Source organism: Cebus imitator, unplaced genomic scaffold, assembly GCF_001604975.1.
Source record: "Cebus imitator isolate Cc_AM_T3 unplaced genomic scaffold, Cebus_imitator-1.0 Scaffold310, whole genome shotgun sequence".
Lineage (NCBI taxonomy): Eukaryota > Metazoa > Chordata > Mammalia > Primates > Cebidae > Cebus > Cebus imitator.
The window spans coordinates 1842405-1853024 of record NW_016107625.1 but is presented as its reverse complement, the minus strand read 5'-3'; the positions used below and the strand labels follow the sequence as shown (position 1 = coordinate 1853024).

The 10620-nt window shown below is 37.7% G+C and overlaps 1 protein-coding gene across 4 annotated transcripts in view; it reads left to right on the top strand.

Annotated features, from left to right (window-relative positions):
* Positions 1-10620, top strand: part of LOC119467608 (proteasome adapter and scaffold protein ECM29-like) — a 50421-nt gene that overhangs the window by 22775 nt on the left and 17026 nt on the right. For all 4 annotated transcript variants that reach the window (XM_037729550.1, XM_037729549.1, XM_037729547.1 and 1 more), the window contains one exon: positions 9952-10082. In XM_037729550.1, coding sequence (XP_037585478.1) covers positions 9952-10082 — 131 coding nt within the window. The remainder of the gene's footprint in view (positions 1-9951; positions 10083-10620) is intronic.

Genomic DNA, 10620 nt, shown 5'->3' with positions numbered 1-10620 from the left:
TTTTTGGTAGAGATGGGGTTTCACCATGTTGCCCAGGCTAGTCTCAAACTCCTGAGCTTAAGCAGTCACTCTGCCTTGCCCTCCCAAAGTGCTGGGATTACAGGACTGAGCTACTGTGCCAGGATACTATAGTTTTTAATAAGCCTTGAAATCTAACCAGAGTCCTCTAGCTGCTGTTCCTCTTCAGGATAGTTTTGGCAAATCTTGGTCCTTTGCATTTCTTTAAATTATAGAAAGAATCTGCTTTTCTTTTTCCTTCTAATGGTATCCACACTTTTAAAAATTATTCCTCCACTCAATCATTGATTGATTGAGATAGTATCTTCCTGTGTTGCCCAGGCTGGCCTGGAGCTAGTATAGGCTCAGGCCACTGTGCCTGGCTCTAGGATTAGCTTTTTATTTTATCCAAAATATCTGCTGGATTGTGCTTGGATTATATTGTCTATAAGTCAATTTAGGGAAGAATTGACATCTTAATAATATTGTCTAATCCATGAATATGGTGTATCCTTTAAGTTTTCCTTAATTTCTTATAGCAATATAGTTTATTTTTCTGTGTAGAGGTCTTACATATTTTTCCCTAGATTAATTTTCATCTATTTGATGTGCTTTGATGTCATTGTCATAGGTGTTTTCAAATTTTGTTTTCTAATGGTTTATTACTAAGGGTTTATACTAATGATTAAATTCCAGTTGGTTTGTGTGTTTTGTTATTCTATTAATAAATCCATAGATTGTTTTGGATTTTTTGTGTGCCACTCATTATCTTTAAATAATGAAAATATTATTCCTTCCTTTCTAATCTTAATGTATTTTATTTTTCTTTGTCTTACTGCTCTGAATAAAACTTGCAGTACAAATCTGAAAGAATTGGTAATAGTGAACATCTTTGCCTTGTTCCTGAACTCAGAGGAAAACTGGTCCTTTACCTTTAGATACAATGTTTGCTGTAAGTTTTTATAAAAATCTCTTATCAGATTAAGGAAGTTGTCTATTCAACATTAATAGTTTATTTCTGGCTAGGTGAGGTGGTTCACGCCTGTAATCCCAGCACTTTGGGAGGCCGAGGTGGGCAGATCATGTCAGAAGTTCAAAACCATCCTGGCCAACATGGTGAAATTCTGTCTCTACTAAAAATACAAAAATTAGTTGGGCATGGTGACCACACGCACCTGTTATCCCAGCTACTTCGGAGGTTGAGGCAGGAGAATTGCTTGAACCCGGGAGGCGGAGGTTGCAGTGAGCCAAGATTGTGCCACTGCACTCCAGCCTGGGTGACAGCGAGACTCCATCTCAAAAAAGGAAGAAATGTTTATTTCCATCAATTTAGCATGAACAGATGTTGAATTTGATCAAATGCCTTTTCTGTATATATTGAGATGATCACATGATTGTTATTCTTTATTGTGTTAACGTGGCAGATTACACCGATTTTAAATGTTAAACCAACTTTGCATCTTTGGTATAAATCACATTTTGGTAGGATGTATTATCTTTTTTATATATCATTGGATTTGACTTACTTTTTTAAACTTATTTTATGTATTATGATTTAAATATTATTTTATTATCTTATTTTTCCTCTATATTCATGATATACATCTTTTATTTGCTTTTATCTTTCTTTCTGGTGATACCCTTGTTTTGTATCAAGGTTATTCTGGCCTGTTAACATCAGGGACATGTTCTGCTACCATCCCCTAACCCCACCTTTTTCTCTTCTCCGGAAGAAGTTATGAAGGAGAATTTACCAGTGAATTAATAAGGTCCTGGTATTTTTTTGTGTGGGGAGGTTTTTAAATAATATATTCCATATTTGTGGTAATTTAAAATGAACCAGTTTTTTAAAGCAGGATTTATAATTGCAAGTTGTATCATTGTGGTCTGTCTTTAGAATTAATTAAAAAAAGAACCCTTAAAATCATGTAATTATGACTTTGTATTAAGTTATGCCTCCAAATGATGAGCTCTTGTGTCTCTCAGGTATTGTTACACGGGATTTTTAGCTTTCTGGCCTGGCTCAGTTTTCCTTGGTGGTAGTAAATGGGGTTATTAACCAGTGTAGGATTCCTACTCTAGGTGGGATTCTACTAATAATTCATGTTTTGCTGCTAGGTGATGGAATGTGTGTTCTCAAATATTTGGTAGACTCCTGATTTATTAAAATACTTATTTTTGTAGCAGTTGTCAACTTTATTTAAAAAAGAGGTAAAATTAGCTAGATGTGGTTGTTCATACCTGTAATTTCCAGCACTCTGGGAGTTTTAGGCAGGAGGATCCCTTGAGGCTAGGACTTCACAAGCAGCCTGGGCAACAATAGATCTCATTTCTACAAAAAATACAAAAAAGAAAAAAGATAATAATTTTTTCTTGCCACTGAGCTTAAGTTGGGGGGGGGAAGAAAAAGTTAAAATTAAAGGAATAATGTATTCTGAGAGAGAATCATTATGTATAATGTTTATATAACCTATATAAAATATTTTATATCATATATAATTACGTTGCCAAACCTAACAGGTTAAGGGGATGGTCCTCCACAAGACTAAATTGATTTTATATGCCACCTACAAGTTCCTGTGATCCCAGAGCCACCCTCACTTCTGACCTGTTGGCTACAGATTTGGGGGTCTCCATGGACTTCCCCCCGCCTCAGGTTTAGTAATTAGCTAGAATGAGTCAGAACTCAGGAAAGCCCTGTATTTATGGTTATAGTTTTATAGGAAAGGATACAAGTTAGAACCAGCCAAAGAAGAGACCTGTAGGGCGAGGCCTGAGAGGGTTCCAGATACAAAGCTTCTGTTATGTCAGGGTACTTTCCCAGCACAGGGATGTGTGATAATACACACAATACACTGCTGATCACAGAAGCTCGCCAGCTCACCTGAACTTTGGTGTCCAAGGTTTTTATTGACCAAGCACGATTGCTTGATTGATTGAATCACTGTCCACGTGACTCAGTTTCTAACACACCAACCCCCCGCCCAGTCCCCTTTCCCTCTCTAGCTCCCTACCCTGTTCCTCCAGTCACCTGGCTGAAACCTATAAGATGATTAGTCTTTCCAGTGTGATTAACCCCCATCCTGAGTTATCTCTTAGCATAAATGATCTAGGGGCCCACTATGAGTTACTTCCTCAGCATAAGTTATCAGATGTGGTTAGAGGGGCCCACCATGAATAACAAAGGCACTTCAGTTACTGGGGAAATCCCAAGGGCTTAGAGCTTACCTCTCAGGAGCATAGACAGAGGTCACCTAAATTCTTTATTATACAAGAATATAAAAACTACACATATAATATGATAGCCATATAGATATAGCTATATCTAGATATGATATACATATAGAAATGATAGCCGTATAGATACAATGTTGTGAAACATTATATAATGTTCTTACAAAAACATTCTTATGAACCAGTCTTATGCTGTTTCTAATAGACAAGTTTGTTAATAACCTTAGAGAGATTTAGTTTATTAACTGAATCCAGTAATGTATCTGACATGAAAATATAGGTCCATTGACTCCTTTATATTATAGACCCTCAGAATCATTAGTTGGGTTTTCACAAGTCTATATTAATAATAATTGTATAGGTTATAAATAATTGCCCATTTGGAATTGTTCCCATAATATATGCAATGGAGGCATTGTATACTTTTTTAATGTGTGTGTCTCATGTGTATGTATATGCACACAAACTGTAGATACTTCTTTTAGCAGAAATTATTTTTGGTTGGTTGATATGAAATGAAGGATATTTTTTAAAATCACATTTGTAAGTGAAGATTTAGAAAATCTTGTCTGTATGTGCTTGTATTTTTTCAGTGATTAGATGCTAGTGTAAATGCTATAGGGGTAGGGGGAATAAAGGATAGATTTATTTTTTATTTGTTTGACTGTGTGGACTAATGCTGCTATAAATTTATATTCACTAACCTCAGTTGGGTCCGTTACACTTTCTTCACATTTGTAGTTCATTTTACCAATCAATTTTCTTCTCTTCTTCACTCTGTTGCAAGCCGTTTCCTACCATTGTCACACTGCTCTCCAAATCTCAGAAGAAGACTTTGCCTTCTATTTTACAGAAACAGTAGAAATCATCAGAAGGGAATTCTTTCAGGCCCTTCCATAAAATTTATAACATTGATTTTTATCAACACCAGTCTTCCTGTTTCCCTCCTGTTATAATGGCAGAGATGGCCTTCCTGTCCTATGGAGGATAATTCCTCAAACCTTGGGCTAAATCCTAACCTGTCCCATATTCTCAGGGTCACAGTCTAATAACTTTTCCCTCTTCAATTTCTCTTTCTCTAGTGGCCTTTTCCTGTTGCTATTTAAATGTGCTCAGAGCTCTTGTTTGATTGAAATAATGAAAAAATAACGGTTCCCCTTCCCTTTTCATAACTAACAGTTTCTAAAGAGTTGTCATTTATTCCTCACATCCTTTTTAATCTTCCACTGGATTCCTCTACCCTACATGGTCTGCTTTTGTCTCTACCATTTCGTTGAAACCGCTTGAGCCAAGGTCAGGTGTGAACGCTATTGCTAAATGTACTGGATTCTTTTCAATTCTTATTTTGCATGATCTTTTTGCATCATTTGAAATGGTTGACTGCTATCTCTAGGAAAATCTTTCTTTTCTTAATTATTCTGACCCCATGTTAGTTTTCTTTTTATTTTTGTCTGTTGCTTATCATTCCCTTTTTCAGACTCTCCTTCCTCCGTCTTTAAATGCTGTTGTTCAAGAACAGTCTGTCCCAGGCCTTCTGTTATTTTCTTACTGCATGAAATTATCACATACCTGTGAGGTAAGCCTGCACAACATTTTCCCTCTTTACTCTTTTTAAAAAATTATTTATTTATTTATTTATTTATTTATTTATTTTTGAGACAGACTGTCACTCTTGTTGCCTAGGCTGGAGTGCAATGGTGTGATCTCAGCTCACTGCAACTTCTGCCTCTCGGATTCAAGCAATTCTCCTGCCTTAGTCACCCAAGTAGCTGGGACTGCAGGCATGCACCACCATGCCCAGCTAATTTTTTTAGTAAAGACAGGTTTCACCATGTCGGTCAGGCTGGTCTTGAACTCCTGACCTCAGGTGATTCACCCACCTTGGCCTCCCAAAGTGCTGGGATTACAGGCGTGAGCCACTGTGCCTGGCCCCCTCTTCACTCTTTATACCCATGACGTCTTTCCTCTTCACTCTTTATACCCATGACCACCAAACTCTGGCACATGGTAGAGTTTCAGTAGTTACTTGAATGAGTGGCCTAGATAAGAGAATGAGTGCTCCACTGTGAAACTAGGAAGGTGCTGGGGCTTGAAGGAGGAGAGAATTTTGATGAGCAGGGAGGAAGAGGAGAAAGGTTGAATTGCAGTTGATCACATATGGAGTTAGCTTCTTAATCATAGTAGTGAGTTCTCTAGTGCTGTTTTCTGACCTTTGAAATTGTATATTTTTCCATTTTTGTAATAAATGCCGCCTGAATGAGACACATTCTGGTGAAACTTCGGATATTCTCTCAAAACTTCCTGTATAGGGTATAGTATGGATAGTATGGGTACCCGATAGAAAATAGGGCCATTTTTGGAGACAGTTGTATAGGCAAGGATTTTTAGACTAAAGGTCAGAAGACTCCATTCTTATTCTTACTCTGCTGTTAATTACATCTGTGACCTTAAGTGAGTTCTCAAAAACTTACTGTGCTTTTTTATGTTATACAGTCTTTCAGTCCTTCCCAGTTCTGTTTTGAGACCAGTACAGATCTTTATGCAGGCTTCAAAATAAATTTTCTTCTTGACTTGGGTGTTAGTTATAAGATTGTTTATAATAATTCATTAAATTGTGCATTTATGTTTTATATGATTTCCTGTATGTGTTATTACACAGTTAAGAAGATTTAAAAAACCCACAAAAGACTTGTTTCCTACATCCCTCCGTATACCAAAAGATAATTCCAGATGGATCAAAGACTTGAATGCAGAAAGCAAAATCATAAGTGTGCTTGGAAGAAAACATAGATAAATATACCTTGCAGGAGTCTCCCAAGTTCACTCTTAGCTTCAGTGATTGTCTAGTAGGACTCAGAGACCTCAGCATATATTTGTACTCTTAGCTAAGATTTAGTATAGCAGGGTCACCAAAGGGAAAAGGCATGTGCGTGCAGTCTGGATGAAACCAAGTGCAAGCTTCTAAGAACCTTCTGGTGGAGTCACACAGGACATGCTTGATTCCTCCAGAAGGGAGTTGTGACAAAAGGTGTGAAATGGTATCCACCAGAGATGTTCATCAGAGACTTGATGCCTCAGGTTTTTGTTTGGGGCTGGTCATGTTGGTACCTTCTTCCTAAAATGTACCAAAACTCCTCCCTGAAGGGAAGCTGTTGTTCAGCATAAACAACGTTGTTTGTACAGATAGGCACACTAAGAGTGAACCACTCTTAGCAGTTCTGGGAATGGTGGAAACCCTGCTGAAATCCAAGTTTCCAGATGCCAGCCAAGGGCCAGGCTCAGCTAGAAAGCAAGCCTTTCTACAGGTAGCAGTCTTAGGTCTGTGTTAATTATTTTCTGCACAATACAATATTTTAAAAAATCTTGCAGTGAAAATGGCTTTTCTAGCATAACTAGAAAGTCAGAAGTCCTATAAGGAAGGAATGGTAAGTTTAACTATACTCAAAAAACTTAGGCTGGGCGTGATGGCTCATGCTTGTAATCCCAGCACTTTTGGAGGCCAAAGTGTGAGGATTGCTTGAGTCCAGGGATTCAAGACCAGCTTGGGTAACACAGTGAGACTGTCTCTACAAAAAATAAGACATCAGCTGGGTGTGTTGGTGTATGCCTATAGTCCCATCTACTTGGGAGGCTGAAGTAGGAGAATAACTTGAGCCCAGAAGGTTGAGGCTGCGGTGAGCCATGATAGTACCACTGTACACTAGCCTGGGTGACAGCAAGACTCTGTCTTGTTAGGAAAAAAAAAAGGAAAAGAAAGAAAAATTTAGTAGTTGGCTATATCTGTAGATGTTGATGTTTCTTCCTATTTGTGAAATTTGAACAAGGTTGTCTTTTATTTAAGTATAGATGGGTCTGTAAAGATGGTCTAACAGTGTTAAATTGATTCACTTCAAAGCAGGTAGAAGGCTTTACCTCTTCCTCTGGTGTACCCAGCCTGTTTTAGTGGGACCCTCTCACATGGGGGTTGGTGTTTTTTCTTCCCATTCTCACGTTCTCATAATTTTATTGTGCTTACGATGTTACATTTGCCTGTCTCGTAAGGCAGGGAAGATGTTAGGTACTATACTGGGCATACATAGGAAGCGTCCAAATGATGGCATGAAAAGTAACAGGGATTAGATATTCCACCTGCGTCACCCACCCCCCGGTTTCTTTAACTGTGGCAGAGACTCTCTAGGTCGATTTATTATGAGTTTAAGTTTCTGCCTTTGTCCACATAACAGTTCTTTCCAGTTTCTGTAGCTCAAATTCGTAGGCAATTTCTGCGGCCTAAGAGCTGTAAGGCACTAAGGAGCTGTTCCTTTACCTGTAACTTCCAGAAACACTGTGAGTTGAACTCAGCATTCCTGAGAACTCCTTTTACAGAAACATTCAGCATTTATCAAATAGAATCACCGTATGGTAGTCTCAGAATGTGCCTATCTTTCTTTCCCCCATCCCTTCTTTCTTTTTTTTATTAATTTTTTAAACTAAATTTGAGACTTTATTTGGCTTTTACCAGTTTTTCCATTAATGTCCGTTTTCCCCCCACCAAGATCCTGTGCAAGGTACCATTTAGTAGTAATGTTTCCCAGCCTTCTCTGGTCTGATACAGTTTTTTAGTCTTTTCTTATTTTTCATGATCTTGAAAGTGTTGAGGAGTACTGGCCAGGTGTCTTATGGCATGCCCCCCAGTTTGGGTTTTTCTGTTGTTTTACTTATCATTTGATTTGGGTTATGGGTTTTTGTGATGAATACCAGAGAGGTAAAATGCCTTTCTTGTCACATCATTTCAGGGACACACGATATCTGCATGACATCACGAGGTTAACCTTCTTCACTGGACTAAGATAGTATTTGGCAGTTTACTGTGAAGTTAACATTTTCCCTTTTTTGTATTCTAAGGAAGCAGTTACTAAATGTAGTCTACCTTCAAGCAGGAGGGTGGGCAGGAATTAAGCTCCACCTCCTGTAGGGGGAAATAGCCACATATATTATTTTGAATTCTCCTGTAAGAAAAATTTGCCTCCTTCCCCCCAGTTTCTTTTATCATCCAATAATTATTTCCAACTGTATGGACTCATGTAGATTTATATTTTGGCTTATAATCCAGTACTGTTAGTTATTTTGTTCCTTCTGTTGTCATGGCTTGGGCCATTAGGAGTTCTTTCAGGTTGATTCCTGTATCCTTTTGACTTGTTCCATTTCTTTTTTTTTTTTTTTTTTTTTTTTTTTTGTAGAGATGAGGTGTCTCTATGTTGACCAGGCTGGTCTTAAACTCCTGGCCTCAAGTGGTCCTCCCTCTTTAGTCTCTCAAAGTGTTGGGATTGAGCCACCATGCCTGACCCCATGTTCCATTTCCTTTTAGGCACTGCAAGATGCTTCAGGCGCGTCTTGTTTTTGCCTGGCCCCAAGTCCTAGACTCAGCCATTTTTCCAGGGAACTTGGTTCCTTTTACTGGAGAATGGTATTGAAAAACAAGATCAATTTTGGATGTTGGGTGTGCTTCTTGCTACACAGGATTGATCAATCAATCTGTTGATCTGTCTATCCATGTACCTATCTGTATCCCTGTCATTGATTGATCTAATGAGCGATCTATATCTATCTAAGCTATCTTCCTTTAGAAAATTATTGTGGAAAATTTCTGGCAAACACAATAGTAATTCTCAGTATCTGTCATGAAGCTTGAATAATTATCAGTTAGTGGTCAATCTTGGTTTTAGTTATATAACGCCTTCCGAGTGTCTCCTCATTATTTAAAGAAAATTCCAGTAGCTATTATTTCACCTGCAAATATTTCCATCTTTTTATCTTTAAAAAATGACATCTTTAAATATATATTTTAAATTGAAGTATAGTAGGTACAGTAGAAGGTATGAACATGTAGAGTTTGATAAATTTTTATAAATGTATTTATCTCTGTAATCATCACCCAGATCTAAATATAGAACATTTTTAGCTCTTTATAAAGCTCCCTAATTGCCATTGATAATTTTTGTAGGGGTCTTTAAAAAACAAACATAACCACAATACCATTATAGTACCTAAAACAATTTTAACAGTAATTCCTTAAAATCAAATATCTAGTTGTTTGCGTATGCTCCCATTTACCCCCACCTTCCCTCTTGCCCCTGCAGTGTACTGGTTGAAGAAGTTGCCTGGTCTGTAGTTTATCACAGTCTGGGTTTTGCTGAGAGCATTCCCATGGTGTCATTTAACATGTGTGTCTCACAGTGGCTTTCTTGGGGAAACTTAGCTGTGTTTCTAACTAGGTAACCCTAACACAGTAATGTGCAGTGATTCTGTCTTTGGAGAAACTTCATCAGTAAGATGATTTCACCAGGATAGATACATTTTCCCTAATATCTGATGGTATCTGATTAAAGTTTTGCTGCCTTGCTGTACTACAGTAGTTCCAGAAAATGCCTTCAGAAATCCTGAATCTTTTCCAGTATCCAGTTCCTTTAGAAAAACTGAATAACATTGCATGTGGGAGAAAATTCTGTTATTCTTGGTTTTGTTTTCCCCCATTCTAAAGCATGGATCAGGATAGTACAATTAACCTTTTTGGTGGTGTTTTGTAGCTGTGTCAAAGTCATCTGTACAGGGCTAGCTATGGTTAAAGTTCTGACTGAAGGATTGCAGTACAGAAAAAAGGAATAAGCTATAAAAATAATTGGTCTTGGTTGTGTTTGGTTTGCTAAGTTCTCTCTCTCTTTTTTTCTTTTTATATTATAGATCAGCTTGAACGGGTCTTTTTACGACTTGGCCATGCTGAAACAGATGAACAGTTACAGAATATTATATCTAAATTCCTTCCTCCTGTTTTGCTCAAACTGTCTAGCACCCAAGAAGGAGTACGTAAAAAGGTAAGCATGCTGGGACAGCTGGGAGAATTTAATGATGAATAAATGAATATACATTTTTCAAGTGAGTTTTCTGTTCCATTATTGAAATCTAGGTTTGTGATCTTAATGATGGCCTTTCAAAATGGAGAGTAAGTCTAGAACCAGCTTTTATGTTTTAAAAGTAGCTTTTGTATGCTTCGCACAGCTGCCTTTAGCACCAACTAGATATTTGGCATCAGTGCCAGATAATATAGTTGAGATAATTATCCTGGAATGTATGGAGGCATGATCTGAAATCCATGCCCTTGATTCCAGTATGAAAGTCAAGTGGTAATGGGGCAAAAATACTCTTTAGTTATTGGTTGACAATGAATATAACCTTAACTAAAAGTAAGCAAAAAATATTTAAGCAAAATATTATATAGCTCCTGTTTTAGGATTCTGCAAAGTACTCTTACAAAAGTTGGATAACTGTCCCATCAGTATCATCATCATCATCATCTCCTCCCCCTCCTCCTCCCCCTCCTCCTCCTCTCCCCTCTCCCCTCTCTCCTCCCTC